Source organism: Miniopterus schreibersii (genome assembly GCF_964146895.1).
Source record: "Miniopterus schreibersii genome assembly, chromosome: 18".
Lineage (NCBI taxonomy): Eukaryota > Metazoa > Chordata > Mammalia > Chiroptera > Miniopteridae > Miniopterus > Miniopterus schreibersii.
Genome location: NC_138121.1, coordinates 27261968 through 27279777, shown reverse-complemented (window position 1 = coordinate 27279777; position 17810 = coordinate 27261968). Strand labels below are relative to the sequence as shown.

General features: G+C 46.0%; 1 protein-coding gene across 6 annotated transcripts in view; it reads left to right on the top strand.

The window, feature by feature from the left end:
* Positions 1 to 308: 308 nt before the first annotated feature.
* MTHFSD (methenyltetrahydrofolate synthetase domain containing) overlaps positions 309 to 17810 on the top strand; it is a 28640-nt gene continuing 11138 nt past the window's right edge. For 2 of the 6 annotated variants that reach the window (XR_013997514.1, XM_081117877.1), the window contains exons 1-7: positions 354 to 396; positions 4145 to 4248; positions 5604 to 5717; positions 8545 to 8658; positions 10776 to 10866; positions 14454 to 14566; positions 14854 to 14979. Coding sequence is in view for 5 of the 6 variants with exons in the window: in XM_081117877.1 (XP_080974003.1) it covers positions 381 to 396; positions 4145 to 4248; positions 5604 to 5717; positions 8545 to 8658; positions 10776 to 10866; positions 14454 to 14566; positions 14854 to 14979 (678 nt within the window). In the remaining variant the exon portion in view is untranslated. Of the gene's footprint in view, positions 397 to 572; positions 651 to 2380; positions 2462 to 4144; positions 4249 to 5457; positions 5572 to 5603; positions 5718 to 8544; positions 8659 to 10775; positions 10867 to 14453; positions 14567 to 14853; positions 14980 to 17810 lie in introns of those variants that run through there. The other 4 variants (XM_081117878.1, XM_081117879.1, XM_081117880.1 and 1 more) reach the window with 4 other exon arrangements.

The following is a 17810-nucleotide window of genomic DNA, read 5'->3' as shown; positions in this document are numbered from 1 at the left end:
GAGCCCGGTCTGGAGGCCTCAGAGGAGAGGAATCTCATTCGGGGGGGTAGCAATCAAGGCGGCTTCCCGGAGGAGGCGGCCTCGGGACTAACAGAGGCGGCGGGGTGTGTGGGGACTGGCAGGAGCTCGTCCACTTCCGTAGCCCCAGCGCCCAGCAACCGCAGGTCGGAGCAGGCGCTCAGCGCGGCCGTGCTCCCGGAAAATCGCCGCCGGCCGGCGGGCGCGCGAGTCCTCCCTGCGGCGCCCCCATGCCGCCAGGGCTCCGCGCCGCCGCCGCCGTCCCGCCTTCTCCGCCAGCGCGCAGGCGCGGGAGGGCGCGCGCGCGTGACGCAACTTTATGCGACACGGTCCGGGAGGCGTCGCGCACTGATCGCGTCGCCATGGAGCCCCGGGCGGGTGAGGGTCCGCGGGAGAGAGCGGCGGGGGCTGCGGAGGAACCACTGGGGGCGGGGGCGCAGGGGCCACAAGGGCTAGGGCGGGGGGACCACCCGAAAGGGGAGCGGGGCGCGGGGGGGCCACCCGAAAGACGGGCAGGGGATGCGGGGGGTGTGGCGGGGGCCGGGTCGAACCCGCGGCACGGTACCAAGATGATGGGTCAGAGGAAGGAGGGCCACCCCCTGGGCTCCGGTCCCGCCGTCACCGCTGCTCCGGTGAGAGCTGCCCTCCCATAGCATTTCCACTTTACGGCTCGGGAAACTGAGGCGCTCAGCTGCCGGTAGCGGCAGGACTGGGCCCCGATTTAACCGAAACGCTGGGGCACTTAATCACTGTCCTCTTAGCAAACGCTTTGTGAGGCCTCGGGCGTACCAGGCACTGGGGAGGCTCGGTGCAGAGCCCCTGGGCTTTGGAGATTGGTTGCAGGATTGCCTGGCAAGGATCACACTAGATGTAACTCGCGTGGTGCGTGCGCCAGGGTGTGTCACTCCTGCCCTTAGTGCACGTGCAGCGTGAAAACTGCACGGGGAACGGTTGCTGATAATAGAGTAGATGAGAAAGACCTGGGGGGATGCTGCCAAGTGCCAGGACTGAGCTCAGAGCTACAGGTAGAAGGGAGAGTGAAACCCAAGGTGACCTGACCCGCAGCTACAGGACAGGGTTCAGGCATTTCACACATTAATATATGTCGCTTTCTATTATCCTAATCATTTCCCATGTTTTCATAACTTCCCAAGGGCAAGGATGTGCCCTTTTATTCTCTCCCTCCCCTCCCAATTAGCCCATTGCTTTCTAAGTGGGAGTCACTCCAGTGTTTGTGATTGACTCCCCAGAGCAGGGGCCCCAATTTTTGCATTTTTTGTCCCACACGGTGTTGGGGATATTGTAGGACCTCTGGGTTATTAGTGAAAGTGATAATGGAATAGCCTTATGATAGTTGTGTCAATGTAATTGCTTCTGTGTGGAGAAAAAAACCCAAAAAACAGAAACAAGCAAACAGTGAGGGTGCTCTGAGGTTTATGGTTTTGTTTTATTTTATTTTAAATTTATTTTAGAGGAAGGGAGCAAGAGAAACATCGATTTGTTGTTCCACTTATTTACTCACTCATTGGTTGATTCTTGTATGTGCCCTGATAGGGGATTGAACTCACAACTTTGTCATATCAGGATGATGCTCTAAGCAACTGAGCTACCCTGCCAGAGCCCCTGGGCTCTTAAAGGAAGGACATCTGTCTAAAATTGAGCACTCAGAGAGTGCTTTCTGGGGGAGGTGGCAGCTCAGCTAGTCCGTAAGGGAGAGGAGGGGCTGGACCTGGGAGGAAGGAGGGGAGAGGAGAGGAAGTACTAAGGCCTGAAAGAGAGGTGGGCAGGTGTGTGTGGCCTGGCACCAACAGTGAGTGGTTGAGACACTTTTAATTAGAAGCGAGGGGTGACTGGTGATGAGGCTGGAGTCGCCCGCAGGGTTTTCCAGCTCATTCTACACCCTAAAACATCCACAGAACGGTGGAGCCAAATGGAGGGGAGACTTCCTGGAGGTGGCGCCAAAGCTGGGCCTTTAAGAGAGGATTTGCCGGAGGGACAGGGAGCTGAGCAGGCTTTCCAGCAGACACCAGGAGGTACAGAGCCCTCAGCAGGAAAGAACAGCTGAGTACTAGAAGCTGCCTAAGTGGCCCTGTGTAGGCTGACAGCAGTGTAATCTTGGCCTGCATCTTTAGAAATGTGTGTTCCCTGAGCATATCTGAGTCTGCATTTTTTATTTCTAGGCTTAGAGGCACCAGCAATGTTTAGAGTGGGCTCCAGGAAGCTCTGGGGTCTGACTGGAAAGTGCCTTGTATGCACGCTGCTCCATAAATGAACAAACAGGCATGGGGCCGCACAAGTCTCCCTTGTGGACCTCCCTCCTGGCCCACTCCCACCAGGCCTGAGAGCATAAGCAGTGGAAACCTTTAGCTGTGGCCCTTTAGAGGGTTAGCAGATTGGTGCAAAATGGACGGAGGGATGTAAAAGCATACATCACTATCAAAAGGTTGGACATCACCTACTTATTACCCGTCAGTAGGGGTCTGCTCGAGTGAATTTTCACCTGTTGATATAGTGGAGTACTGTGCAACTGCAGAAAATATGAGGGTGCTTTTTATATGCCTTCTGGGCTAATCTGCACGATATTAAGTAAAAACAACAAAGTGTAGAGCAGTGTGTGTAGCCGTAGGGATAGTGCACTGTGAGGAAAAGACAATGAGGGTGAGAACAGAAATATCTCATGTGTGAAGCCGGAGATACCTGGGGAAGAATTCACTAGAAGAAACGGGTATACTGATTGCCTTGGGGAAAGACCTGGTACCTGGCGGACAGTGAGGAGAGAGGCTTTTCATTTTAGATCCTTTTGAATGTTTTTAAAACTCATTTACCAAAAAATGTAAGCTGTTAGAATGTAATTTATTCAAATGATTCAATTTAGAAATGTTTATGGTGAGAGCCCAGCTGCCATCCCCACCCCACTGCCCAGCCAGGTGACTCCCAGCTTTCTTTAGCTCTGGGGCTGCTCCCTTGTGTCACTTTTGAGCAGCCTCCACTCATTTAAGGGAGACTGAGGACCTGAGAGGTTAAACCTGCCTCTCCTTCCTGCCCAAGTGATGAGAGGTGCCCAGTCACACACACTGTGTGTGGGACTTCAGGTTCACAGTCTGAGTGTATTTAGTTATGGTGAGCAACATCTACGTTCTCTGCAAAGAAGAGGTCAGCTTTTTGCTGCCAGTGTCAGAGATGCACATCCCCTAAGCACGATGCTCGTATATCCCTGCAGGGACTTCTGGGTGGCATAGGGTAGATAGATAGCACTTCTCTTCGGTGGAAGTCACATTTGGGCACTGAATCTACTTCTAGGTTGGTAGTAAAAGTATACCAGTGAATTACCACATAAGAAATTTATTGCTTCATAATTCACCGTATAATAAATTGTTATGAAAACAAACCAAGTAGTAGGTATCAAAATGATTTGAAACAAACTTCTGTACAAGGTTGTCTTTTTGAACCAACTAAAAAATTCAGTGAACATTTTAAAATGTGTCTATAAAAGTGCTGATTTCATTTTCTCTACTTAACTGGAAACTGCTTTTTATATTTCCTCACTCCAATAGGAGCACATAGTTAATGCACATTTTGTTAGGACTGCCCCAATCTAAGTATGTTTGTTGCCTAAAACTGCATTTCCAAAGTTGGATGTGAAAGAAAAGATTCCCACACTAACAATGGGATTATAGTTGATAATCCCAAATAATAGCTGAGTTACAAGTCACTTAGGGTTAAGGCAAGCTTCCTAGATTTATAGCAAGAGTAACCTAATCATGGCTATTTCCAGACTAAACAGACAGTGTTAAATGGCAGTGCTTGACTAAGCAGAACTTGCATCCCTGGAAACGCTGGGTTACATGGTTTGGGTTATATTTTGTTCTACTGCTACAGGTTAGTAGAATTGGGTTAAACCTTGGGATTATATTGAGTTTACTCTATTTTGGACTTTAGCGATTTGTCCTGAGTGTAGAACTCACCACTAACCCTGATTTTATGATGTAGAGATCAGAAGCCCTAGGTCCTGGTCTGGCCTGTAGAGAGTAGAGGTTGCAGCTGGAGCAGGCATGTAATAGGACCTGGGATGCATGCACTGTGTAATTCCTTTCCTCTGTTTAATCAGACACCCTTGTTGCAATAGGTGTTTCTAAACAGGACATTCGTGAGCAGATCTGGGACTACATGGAATCACAAAATTTAGCTGACTTTCCCCGACCTGTTCATCACAGGATTCCCAACTTCAAGGTACTGAAGCATCCGGGGGCATTCAAAAGGGAAACAGGATAATCCTAAATGGGTAGCATTAGTAATACAGTTACCATCCTGTTTCACGGTAGATTCAAATTCGGTGAGAGTGGTGGTGTGAAATCCAAGCCACCAGGCTGGGGTGTTTGTGTATTTCAAGACATCCCTTGTTACTTAACCTTCACTCTCAGAGCCTCTTGCTTTTCTGGGCAGGGTGGGTTGGTTGGCTGTCTTGTCAATTGGTAGCACTCAGTCTACTGTTTACCATTTGGGGCAGAGTGAAATGTTTATCCTGGCCAAAAGCATGTTACTGTGGTGCCTTTTCACAAAATTGGCTCCCTGAGGACAGTAAGGGTGATGCGCTCTGAGATGGGAGCCCCACCCACTGCTAGCACCTTTGGAAAGAGGAAGGCTTCAGCAGTCCCTGATGACGCTGGGCCTCAGTTTCCCAGCTGTTCAGAATAGAAGACAGTCAACCATATCTCTCTATGATAGTATTAATAGAAAAAAGTTTGCTTGAAAGAGGCAACATACACAGCCATAATCTTTGGCATAAATGTTTTCCAAGAGAAAAAAAAGCATTTTGAAAATACACTGCTATGTCAGGCCCGAAGGACACGGTCCATTTGTTTGCCATCACCCCTTATTTTGGCTGGACTTTCTCTTCCCAGCCTGGCTTCCAAAAAGCAAGCCCTGGCCCTTCTCTGGTCCTTAACTGAGTCCTGAAAAAACTGTTCTTTTGGATGGTTTTTGTTGCTACTTTGTTTTGGTTTGGTGCTCATTACTCCAGGGAGAGAAATAACACATGAAGTACAGGGAACAGATGGAAGGTGCGCAGGGTCAGTAATAATCTTTCAAAAGGAAATCAACTGGGAGAGGGATGGGCTAGGGTTAGTGCTCTGACCTTGATCCCTGTGCTCTGTCTTGATTTAGGTGGTGGTTGCACAGGTGTGTTCATTTTGTGAAAATTCATTAAGCTTACACATGATTTGTACACTTTTGGGAGTGTATGTTTCATTTCAGTAATAAATTGGGGCTAGGCCAGCTTTCTCAGCCCCTTTCTGCCCTGACTGCTTTCTTCGATGTTTCTTTGGGTGACTCTTAATCTAGTTTCACAATTAGTGCTTCCGCCCATCTGGGTGGGATGCTGGAGCAGATGCTCAGGCTGCAGTTGTCCTCTCAGTAACTTGCAATTGCCTTTAAAAATAGGGTGCTTCTCGTGCCGCCGAGCATTTCCCACGCTTGCAGGCGTTCAAAATGGCCAGGACCATTAAAGTCAACCCTGATGTTCCCCAGAAAAGTGCTCGCTTCTTCGTCCTGGACGTAAGTGCAGTTTTGTCTGTTCACCTAACCAGGGCTCTTATCTGGCTTGCCAAAACATCAGCAACCTTGAAGTTTTTGCCAGAGCGCAGGAAGTTAAAGTGGACCCTGATAAACCGCTGGAAGGCGTTCGGCTGCTGGCACTGCAGGTAATCCCATTTCTCTGCACCAGAGCCATGGCCACTGACTGGGAGGCGATCTCCAGGTGGCTGGTAAATGCGTGCAGTCCAGTATTTAGCAGGCAGGTTCTTCTGACTCCCTCCCACGCAGAACATGCCCTGGGGTTATTTTTCCAGGAACGGTCCAGAAGTCTTTCACTTGCTCAGCAGCCATTTGGTCAGAGTCCGGAACGTTTATGAATTTAAAGATAAAGGACGAGCGAAATGATGACACTGAGGCATTCTTATTCCTGATGTGCTTCATCAGAAGGGAAAGATGACAATATGTTTATTTCCTTCTACATTTGTAATATTACAGTTCTTTGAACCATGGTAACCCATGAGTAAGGAATCTGATAAATGAGTCCCCAAAATATGTAAATTAGAACAGTGCTTGTTAGCTATATAGGCCCCCTTTCAAGAAAAAAAATTTCTCCAGGGTTGCTTTAAATTAATTTATTATAATTCAATAAGCATAAACCTAAAACTTGGTATAAATTGTAATGCTCATAGCTCTTATACAACGATAAAATGTAAATAAGCCTATAAATTAGGTGCAAACAAAACTATAAAATAACATTCAAATAACCACTGATTTTATGAATGGGGTGGTAGTGTTTTGCTGAAACAAATTGCTGCTGATAGTGGGAACACGGTGCTAAGTGCCGCGGTGCAGAGTCTCTGGAATTGTGCCTTATGTCGCAGGCCTCGTGTGGTGACTCGGCCCTCCCTCCGCTCCTGAGAAGCCGTGGTTGTGCAGGGCACCTTTCATCTGGTGGTGAAATGAATACCAGGAAGTAATTTTACAGGGAATGAGGAGGCTGTAGGGGTCCTGCTCTGGTTCTTTCAACTGTCTGGTGTAGGAAATCATTCTGTCTTCTCTTTGCAGTTCAGCCCCGAGAGGAGTCTCTGGTTCAGGCTCTTGGGAAGCATTCTTTCCTCCCAGCCTTATTTCCCATCAGTAAGCCATCCTGATGAACTAGAGGTGGCAGCAGCAGCAGTGAAGGACCCACAGTGGGCGCGTATGTGTGAGGCCCACTTCTGTGTACACATTTCCCTATATTCGTTTAATCCTCCTGACAACCCTATAGGAGCGATCTCTATTCCCGCATGGCACTGAAGAAACCACACACGGTCTTGGTTAAGTCACATATCAGAAATAGATATATGACTCACCAGGATTCCAACTCACCCAGTAACCAGAGCCAGCTCTTTGTGTGTGTGTGAGAGGAGTGCAACCAGGTGACAGGGTGGAACAGCCGAGTCCTCACTGTCATTTATTTAGGGGAAATAAATAGCAAAGCTGCATTTCCAGCTCCTCTGGGCACAGGACCGTAGTGGTAAAAAACATACAGTGACACCTGTGGCCCCTATACTCTACAGCCACAGACTCATCAGTGGTTTTGGGAAACTTTAGTGGGTTAAGAATCACTTAGGAAGCAGGTAAAACTGCAGGTTCCCCAGTCCCACCTGAGTACAGGCAAGGACGGTGCTGTACACGGCCATAGACTGCACCTGGGGACGCACAGCTCCCCAGGCTCAACCCCAGGCCTCGAATTGGTTTCTGGATTCTGTTTTTAATAAACACCTGATGGTGTTTGAGGAGCATTGGCCTTGGCTTCATTTCCCCACCCTCACTGCACGTTGTACCCTCCAGGGAACTTAGGAGATGATCTGTTGCCGTTGTCAGGTTCTGAGTCCAGAGGCTCTGAGTGGGTCTGGACCTCTGGAAATCTTAAAGTTCCGCAGGTAATACTAACGTACAATTAGGGTTGAGATCCACTGAACTGTGGTGAGTAGCTTCCAGAAAAAGGAGTAACTGGAATCAGTCTGCAGTATACCAGAGTCCTCTGGAGACTGTGGGTGAGATGGACTCAACACTATTTCACACTCAAAAGGAAAACAGTATGTGGTCATTACTTGTGTTGAAATGGTTTTCTCTTGTGGTTGAAAAACCTTCACTTAAGTAAGCCAAACTGATTTTATAGGTCTTTTATTGGTCTCAGGCTGTTATCTCCTGCACAAAAACTAAAATATACAATTTTTTACACAAAAGATTTTATAAATTTTATGATTGCCTTATGACCCACCCCTTCGTGATCTACAGAAATGTCCTTGAGCAGGGGGTTCTCCCGACTGACCAGGTGGGCTTGTTAAGCACATCGCTGTTCCCGCCCCCAGAGTTTCTGATCATTTCTAACAAGTCCCCAGGGGTTTCTGCAGCTGCTGCCCAGGTCCCCACTTTGAGAAGCCCTGTGTCCTCTGATACTCACAATATGAGAACTAAATGAAAGTAAAGAGCCGTTGGCACACACCAATGTAAAATATTGATTATATCAAGTGCTGACCTCTTAGACTGTGATTTATTGAACAGCAGACTAGATAGATATAAATGCTTGATGGAATAACATCATTAATGTAGCTCTAGCGAACAGTTTCAAATTAAAACAGTAACTGTATAGTACTTATGCTGAGAACAGGGGACACAGGAAAGCTGTGGTAGGATGTTTTGTAAGAACAGGCCTTTGTTTGGATTTGTCTTGTCACTTTTTACCTGTAACAATTTTCATTTGCAATAAAGTAGAATTAGCCATTTAATGAATGCCCTGCTTTTTATCCTTAGGCGGGGTGAAGTAGTGACTCTAAGTAAAATTAACCCCTATGCATTATTTACTTGTTTGCAAACAAGTAATTTCCTTGGCATACACCAAAAAATTGCAGATAATAGTAACTTGTTTCCACTCCTGAAATGTTAAAAACGTAGACAAGAAAGTTCCTATTTCGTTTTGTAATTTATTGATTGTCTTTCTTTTAAAAGAGCAAGAAAACATTGTTGGTTCCAACACCACGATTGAGAACAGGGTTATTTAATAGGATCACACCACCCCCGGGGGCAACTAAAGACATCCTGAGAAAATGCGCCACCTCTCAGGTAAGTGGGGGAAGCAAGTCACTCACCAAGGAAAGAACTGTTCTCAGCTGCAACTTGATGAGTTAGAATAGCATAAAATACACCACAAAGTATTTTTAACAAAGTCAGATGAACAGAGATGTTTAAGTATTCAGCAATCCTGTCATTAAGGGAGCCAAGTAGAAAAACTATGAATACATGGATTCCATTTTTGTAACTTGGTTTCTATTTTGCACCAACCTGGCAAATTATAAATTCTGTTTAAAAAAAGAAAAAAACAAGTTACAGTACCTGGTACTCTGGCGCCCTCTCATGTTAATCTGTGATGTTCAGCATCCTGTAGAGTTTTATCAAATGCCACCAGAGCAATTGGGGACACATGGTAGAATTTCCAAAATATGTTCAGTTGAAGCCCTGGCAGGCTGGCTCAGTTGGCTGGAACATTGTCCCGTACTCCAAAAGGTTTTGGGTTCGATCCCCAGTCAGGGTGCTTATGGGTGGCAACCAGTCCATACTTCTCTCTCACATCTATATTGCCCTCTCTCTCTCTCCTTCTCTTTATCTCTCCCTCTCCCCCTCTCTCTAAATCAATAAACATATCTTCGGGTGAAGATTAAAAAAATATATATGTGTGTTCAATTGGAAATTCCCTCACCAGTTCTAAATTAGAGATCCAGAGTCATGAACCTCAAAGAGATTGTCATTTACTTTATGGCATAGGGAAAATGGTAAAGGGAGAGAAACACTTAAGGCCATGTCCACGTGCAGATGCAGATTTTAGTGTGATCATTATTTCAGTTGCCAAAGCTTAGTGGCAGAAATGCTGCCACAGTGCCTAAATTCTCTGGGAGACTCTAATAGTGTCTCATTTCTTGGAAATAAGGCTCTGAATTTGTCCTTCACCACCTCAGCCCCCTGCCACTGCCACGCCCCAACCACCCGTGTCTGTCACCATTGTCATTGTATTTACTCTGACATAGGAGTGTTTGGGTAACCACACTGTGGGCAGACAGAAAAGTGTGTTAATCACATGATTTGAACATGGCTTTGGAGAATCAGGAGATTTCTGGTTGCTCATGCTCTGCCTGGCTAAACTTAGGAGGTGAGGCTGACTGAACGAGGGAAGAGGAATTGTGACAGACAGACAGAGTTACACCACAGAAAATCCCACACAGCTGTCTGCTCACCAAGGCTGCCAGACACTGAGCCCATAGAAACGGAGTTGGGGACAAGGGGTGTGGATGGCCACTGTGAGGTTAAGAAAAGACAGGCTTTCCTGCAGTGGGACCACCATGGGCTGTTGACTGGTTTGACTGTTGGAAGTCCCCCAAACTAATCACATGTATCGATCCTGTAAGTGGCTCGTCATACTTGTAGACAGGGCCAGGGCCTACTACCCTACCCAGTGATTCACTTCTGCCAGCACTGCTTCTGCCAGCACTGCTCCGTACATGGTCCCAGTTTGGTTTCCTATATTTACCTGTAGCCCTTGTTATCGGAATCCTGACTGTATCAGCTTTCCTATTCGTTTAACACAGGCCCCGTTAGTTAGTACACATGGCTGTACTTTCTGTGCATTTTGGCTGAACCAGTAATATTTCAGAAGTGAGAACGCTATATGTGAAGGTAACAGCCTCCACATTTCATATTGAATTAATGTGGCACACACGTGTGTACATGTCAAATGCTTTACCTCCGGGTGTCTTTGCACTGTAACACCAGTCTGACAAGTCCTGGGGTGGGTTCCCTGTCTTAAAGGTGAAGAAACTGAAGATCAGAGAGCCTCCTCCTTCGAGGTCACAGGGCAAAGAGGGATCTGGGCCCAGTTCCGCGGGCCTCCTGAGCCTGGGTTTTAATCACTTCTCCTCTATGTCATAGCAAAAACTGATTTGCTAAATATTATGAAATTAATATTCTATCCATGTGTGCTGTCAGTTCCTCCTGGCTTCTTTCCTAGGGAAGAAACTGTGGGAAATTATCCTAAAATAGTTTTCCTGAGATGCTGAGTGTTTGTTGTAGGCCTGCGTGTCTGTCTGCCTCTTGCAGGATGCTGATTCAGACTCCAGCTCGCCTGTGAGTTAGGAGGTGGGGCAAGTACTCGCTGCCAGTGAAGCTTTCAGCTCCCTGTCTGTCTGCAGGGCGTGAGGAACTACAGCGTTCCCGTGGGCTTGGACTCCAGGGTCCTGGTGGACTTAGTCATGGTGGGCTCCGTTGCCGTTTCTGAAAAAGGTAAGATTAAAAACAGACACTCATGATGCAACCACTTACCCTGCAGCTTGCTGTTCCAACAGCTCCCTGTTCATCTTTTAGATGCTGATGGTAAGTAACGTCAGCTTTCTGGACACATGCCTGGCTTCCCAAACCAGTACATCTACCATTCATTTTGAAGAGTTAACTCTGTCCCTCCCACTCCTGGCCCCACTCACCACTTTTACAGTATTTCCCCTCTTAACAGGAAAAATAAAGTTGAGATCATCTCTCCTTGAGTGGTGAAAGATTTTCCCTCTGTTCTTAAGTTAGCTGGAACTGGAGCTGAATTTATTTGCAGTGTGTCAGTAAATAGTTGGTTTTGGAGAGCCTCCAGTAAATGGAAAAACATTAAGTACTAAACATTGTTTTTGTTATGAAGCAGCAACCTCCTGGACAAGACAGGGTGCCCTGCACCTGCCTGCGAAGCCTGTGCTTTGCCGTGCAGGCAGGTGAGCAGCTCGGGGTCTATGCTCTGCCAGATCACCCTCAGACTTGGGCCCCTGTGGTTTCCGAGGTACCTCTTCCCCCTCTGCATTGCTCTACCCCAGGCCCAGCCTGATGCTGTTTGAAAACAATCTGCTTATTCTTTGGTGGGATCAGTGGTTCCAGGTGGGATTAGCCCATATCAGACCTGCACTTACATAGTGTGATTTGGGGCCCCCACTAGGAAAGTGTTCTCTGTCCTTGCAGCCTTCTATTTGTTTATTTTTTAAAAATTTATCTTTATTGTTTAAAGTATTACAGATGTCCCATTTTTCTTCCCCATTGATCCCCTCCACCCCACATCCACCTCCCTCTCTGCCCCAGACCTTCACCACACTATTATTGTCTGTGTCCATGGGTTATGCACATATGCATATAAGTCCTTTGATTAATCTCTTCCCACTCACTCCCCCACCCCCACTTTCCTCTGAGATTCCTCAGTCTGTTCCATGCTTCTGTGTCTCTGGACCTATTTTGTTCATCAGTTTAATTTATTCATTAGATTCTACATATGAGTGAGATCATGTAAAACGGAATCAGGAAGAATCAGAAAACCTGAATAGACCAATTACGACTGATGAAATCGAAGCAGTAATAAAAAAAACACCTCCCAGCAAACAAAAGCCCTGATCCAGACAGCTTTACAGGGGAGCTTTATCAAGCATTCTGCTTCTTATTACAGCAGTCCCTTTAACATTTCTTGCAATGCTGGTTTGGTGGTGATAAACTCCTTTAGTCTTTTTTTGTCTGGGAAACTCTTTATTTTGAATGATAGCCTTGCTGGATATAGTAGTCTTGGTTTCAGATCCTTGCCTTTCATTACCTTGAATACTTCATGCCATTCCCTTCTGGCCTGTAGAGTTTCTGATGAGAAATCAACTGACAGTCTTATGGGAGCTCCTTTGTAGGTAACAAATTGCTTTTCTCTTGCTGCCTTTAAGATTCTCTCTTTGTCTTGAATTTTTGGCATTTTAGTTATGATGTGTCTAGACGTGGGCCTCTTTGGTTTCTTCTTGCTTGGGACTCTCTTTGGCTCTTGAACTTGTGTGATTTTTTTTTCCTTCACCAGGTTAGGGAAGTTTTCTGCCATTATTTCTTCAAACAGGTTCTCTATCCCTTGGTCACTTTCTTCACTTTTACGATGCTAATGTTATGTTTCATGTCCCACAGCTCCCTTAAACTGTCCTCCTGTTTTTTTAATTGTTTTTCCTTTTTGGATTTCTGATTGAGTGCTTTTTTCTACTGTCTTCTAATTTGCTGAATTATTCCTCAGCTTCCACTAATCTGCTATTTATCCTTCTAATGTATTCTTTATTTATGCTATTCCCAGCCTTCTAAAAGACAAAGAGAGATACTATTATAAGATGCTCATCCCCAAAGCTCTCTCTTTGAAAATTAACTGGCCTAAGTCAAGTTCTTTGTTCAGGAGAGGTTCCCAGTAAATAGTTGGGGAGAGATGCTCTAAGTCAATCATTGAGCTTGGTGTTTTTAAATGCTCCTCTTTAATATCTTCACCTTAAATTTCCTGTCTTTTCCCAGTTCTCTGAGCTAGTATGTGAGATGTTGTAGTTCTTTATTCTTTGCTTTCCCTGTGCACAGCTACAGATACTTTAGCTGTGTCATCAGGGTGGGTGCATATGAGCACACCTTTCCTGCATGCCTACCATGGGTCAGGATCCAGGCCCACAGGGTGATCTCTGCCCTGGGCCTGAATAGCTGAACTGCAGTACCATGTGCTCAGTGTCAGAAGTGGAAATTAGGACAGACGTGAATGGGGTCAGAGGAGGGACCTGTGAGCCTCGAGCAGGGCATCATCTCAGAAATGACATCAGGGCTAGCTCCTGCATGCCATTTGTTTATAAGGCAGGTGGGACAGGAGAGGGAGAGTATATGCCATATGGGTAGCGCTAGCGTGAGATGTTGTCTTGTCACATGGCCTATGTCATCCTTTGGTGATTCCTATCCATGGGAGAGGAATTACCAAACCTGAGGGAGGATTTTAAATCCTGATGGATGTTTCCAGATTACCCACCAGAAAGGTTGCCCACCTCACATCCCCAGCACCATATGCCTTGCCTCTCTCCCCACTCCTGTGTCAATAACTAGAATCATCCAACTTTCATTTTTTACCTAGCCGATGATATTTCATGTGCCTCTTGATTTGCATTTGTTACGAGTGAAGTTGAAAATTTCTCATGAGTGCTGTTCATCTGCCCATCTTTCTGTGGACTGTTCACATCCTTTGCTGTTTTTCTGCTGAACTGTCTTTCTCTTATTTCTTTGCATGCAGGGTTGAAGGCTTTTAATTGTAAAAGAAACATGATTAGATCTGAATCTGAGAAAGACACACGAACAGCTATGCTTACTCTCTCTGTGGTGATGCTGATGTTAAATAGGAGTCAGAACTTCTGCACTGTCATGGGCTGCTACCCAGAGCAACATTATCGGCTCGTCTTGGGAGCCAGAGGCATTTTAATGTTTACTGTCTTGCTGCTTTCTTTCCTCCTGCTTGGCTTCAGATACTGATCTCTTTGTGGTGCTGCCATTTGTGAATCTGCAAAAACAGCACTAGTGCTGCTTAAACCACCCTCCCTCAGGAGCTGTAGGGTTAAGCTGGGCAGCTCTTCAGTACATTTTACAAGATAAGGCTATGCTGTCCTAAATCACATATCCCTGATTTAAGAGTTTCTGTTTTCCCTGCAGGGGAAAGAGATAGAAAAGATTTTGCCTTTAGTAGGAAGTTGTTCTTAGTCTTTAAAAAACAACTCTTTTGTTATTTTTAAATGTAGTCTTGCTGACATAAATCTCACATAAATGCAAGCTCAGGTTCCTTTTGTGGCATGTCTGAAAGGTTCAATTCTCAGTTCGTTGTGTGTTAACCACTGTAATATCCAGTGTTATTCCTCCTTGAGTCCTGTAAGTCCATTTTCAGTGGGCTGCCTATGGGGTTACTATGTTAGTTTCCATGGAAGGGCCAGGGATATTGGGTCCAAGTTTCTCCTTTCACTGTGACATAATGAAATTTGCTCCTGAATGATTTCCCAGACCCTAAAGAGATATTGATTCTCTGCATTGTCTCCTAGGCTGGAGAATTGGGAAGGGAGAAGGTTATGCTGATCTTGAATATGCCATGATGATGTCAATGGGAGCAGTCAGCCAGGGGACGCCAGTGGTCACCATCGTCCACGACTGCCAGGTGCTTCCTATGGCCAAGCAGAGCCACTGCCGTGCTCCTCTGAGAGAGTGAGGGGGAGGGAAAGAGTGAGAGAGGGAAGGGTGGGAGAAAGAGAGATAGTCCGAGACAGACTAACTGCTGTGTCACGAGTGGTGTTGATCAGCTGGGGCTGGACCTGTTCAGTGATGCGGCAGCTGGGCTTCATCCCAGTGGGTCTGGGGGAGTTTCGTCCCTCCACTGTGCAGTACAGTGCTCACAACTGCAACTATATTCCCTATCAGCTCCTTTACCCATTTCTGTTTGACCAGGTCATTGACATACCTGAAGCGCTCCTGGAGGATCACGACCTCACAGTGGACTATATTCTCACTCCAACGAGAGTCATCGCCACGGGGTGCGAGCGCCCAAAGCCAACTGGAATCACGTGGTCTAAGGTGGGTCACCATGTGGCATCGAGGGCAGCCGCAGCATCCTGTGGCCAGCGCTGGGCCATATCCTAGAGGCATCTCCTCTTTCACTGTGTTCTCCATCTGGCATGGCAGCTGCCCCAGGCCTGGGGTGGCTGTACGTTAGAGTTACTGTGAGCTTTTGACTAATTCAGCTCCTGATCACTGTCTCTAGGCATGGGCCTAAGAATCTACTTTGCAAACCTGTGGGATTCTGATAAGCAGCCAGGTTCAAGGTCTCCCTCTACAAGACATCTGGCTATAAACCTCAGAAATGACCTGATCCACTAGGAGGGCTAATGACTTGAGTTTATTTGCCAACTGGTTTATAGCATAATACTTGAGAGACTGTACTTGGAAAGCTAAATGGGCACTTCAAGGCCTGGGTGGCATCTGTGGAAGAAGACATGTTTTCTGGCTTTATACTCCTTTGAGCATGCTTACTCTAGAATTTTTTCACCTTGGGCATTTGGAGGAACCTCAAAGCCTTTTCATCAGTGAATATGCTTTAGTCTCATGCCAGAGAACTAATCATTTTGGTGAGTTGTATTTCACATTAGAAACACTTCTGGTGTTTCTGTTTATCTTTGCCAGCAGCTGCTCAGACCTGCCCTAGCCTTTTAGAATGAGAGAGATTTTAAAGAACGCCCATCCTAGTCTCCTTATCTCTGGGCAAGTAAAGCAAGAGCCAGAAAGAAAGTAACTTATCCAAAATCATAAAGCCAGTGTGTGGTTGAGGTAAGATTAGAACCAAACTCTCTTCTTTTTGGGTTGGCAGCCAATGCCTTGAGAGTCCAATTTCTGATTTTTATTGGACTTACCATATATTTATAGGGGACAGGTTTTTAATGTAATCATTAAAGAGAGTATATACTTATAAGTGACTGATATCTGTATGCTTCAGTGAAGCGTGATTATAGCATATAAAAGAAAATCAAATTTGCTTTATACTATTTTTTTAGTTACAGAAGGGTGGAAATATTTTTTTATGTTTGATTAACAAGCAACATCTTTCATTGCACATGGCAAGTTGGCAAAATGTAACAAATGTTCCTAATTGCCAGCCAGGAAAAACAGTAGCACTGTCATGGACCTGTCCCGAGTGTGACGTCCAGCCTTTGGTTGGCACACAGAGGCCTTTCTGTCAGCTGCGGGGCCACAGTGGACCCGAGCATGTGCCAGTGTGGTGGAGCTATAGGCTTCCAGCCAGTGTATAGTGTGTGGTTAAAACATTAAATTATTCTTCAGCTGGTTATAGTAGGTGCGTGTGCCAGGCCCATGATGTGTGCAGAAGGATGGATTTTTGCCTCATGTGGCATGTTTCAGAGTGAATTTCTGCTGCCTAAGTGTAGAGCTTTGCCCTGTGGGTCAGGTTTCCTGAGAGAACTTAGTTCCTGAGGGAGCCCTCTGGTTCCACCAGGGAAAAACACACGGGAGTTACAGCACTTGAGGGTGGTCACCCAGCCGAGACAGCGCTGGAGTGGGACTCACCAGGTGAGGCCTGCTGGCTCCTTCCGCTGCTGCTTGGAGTGGAATAACATTTAGTTCCTCCATGTAGGTATAGTCCAGCTTTTTCTCTGATTGCAAATGCAGTCTTTAATTTGCTCATCCTTTCTAAATACCAGAGCTAGTAACTTAAGAACCTAATTATGGCCAGTGTAAATTGGTTTTAAATATTCTGAAAGAACACAAGAACCTAAACGATTTAGGAAGATAGAGCAGGGACTTGGGAAGGAGTCAGGTTGGTTGGACCTAGATAAACTTTGGGATTTTTTTCTAGAGCACTGGTCTGTGAGTTTAATCACTTTGCGATGAATCAGTTCAAAAGAATTGCAGAGGGACAGTGTGAATAGTTCCTTTCAATTAGAAAAGAGTAGTCCCATCTTGTGGATATCCCATAGCATAGACATGATTTTGTTTTCTTTGTATCTGAACAGTGGGCAACATTAGAAGGAACAAGGCTGTCTGTGTGCCATCCTTCCATGGCAGCTGAGAGTCTGTGTGCCATTCTAGAGGCCAGAGAGGATGAGTGCCCCCTGCAGGGGCTTTTGACATGGCCACGCCAGGGAGCAAGGGCAGTGTCTGGTCGGAGAGGGCTCTGACCCTCAGAAAGGCTTTGCCGAGGTGGAGAGTATTATGCACTTAGAACTAGGTGCTAAATTAACTCTGCAAGAAGGCACTTGACTCTCCTGAGGCATTTGTGCCTCTGTAAATCTTACTCTAATTCACTGATTTTTTAACCTGGGGCCTGCGCACTTCTTGTGGTTTGGAAGTCCATGGACAGACATTGGGAATTGCACACAGAATTGTGGAAGAGTCCCAGGGAGGGAACCCCAACTTCTCTCAAAGGTCCCTGACACCCTGCCAAGGATAAGAACCATCGCTCTAAGGTACATATGATTCTGAATATAACTAGAACATTGATACTAGTCAAACTGTTTATTTTTGCCCTGGCCTGGTAGCTCAGTCGGTTAGAGTGCCATCCCAATACGCCAAGGTTGCAGGTTCAATTCCCAGTCAGGACACACAAAAGTTAACCAATGAATGCTTAAATAAATGGAACAACAAATCAGTGTTCCTCTCCCCACTCCCTCTCTCTCTACACTAAAATCAATAAATAAAATTGAAAAGAAAAACTTTTTTTTTTGGTAGAAAAATTGCACTTATCTCCTTGTGGGCTGATCTGTCTCTGACATGCCCACATTTGGGGGAAGCCGAGTCTGGACCATTGCTGGCCTCTTTGACTAATCACTTATATGCTTTACACCCAAAAGAAAGGCAGAAGCACCATTAAAGAATGAGGGTCATCAAAAGGACTC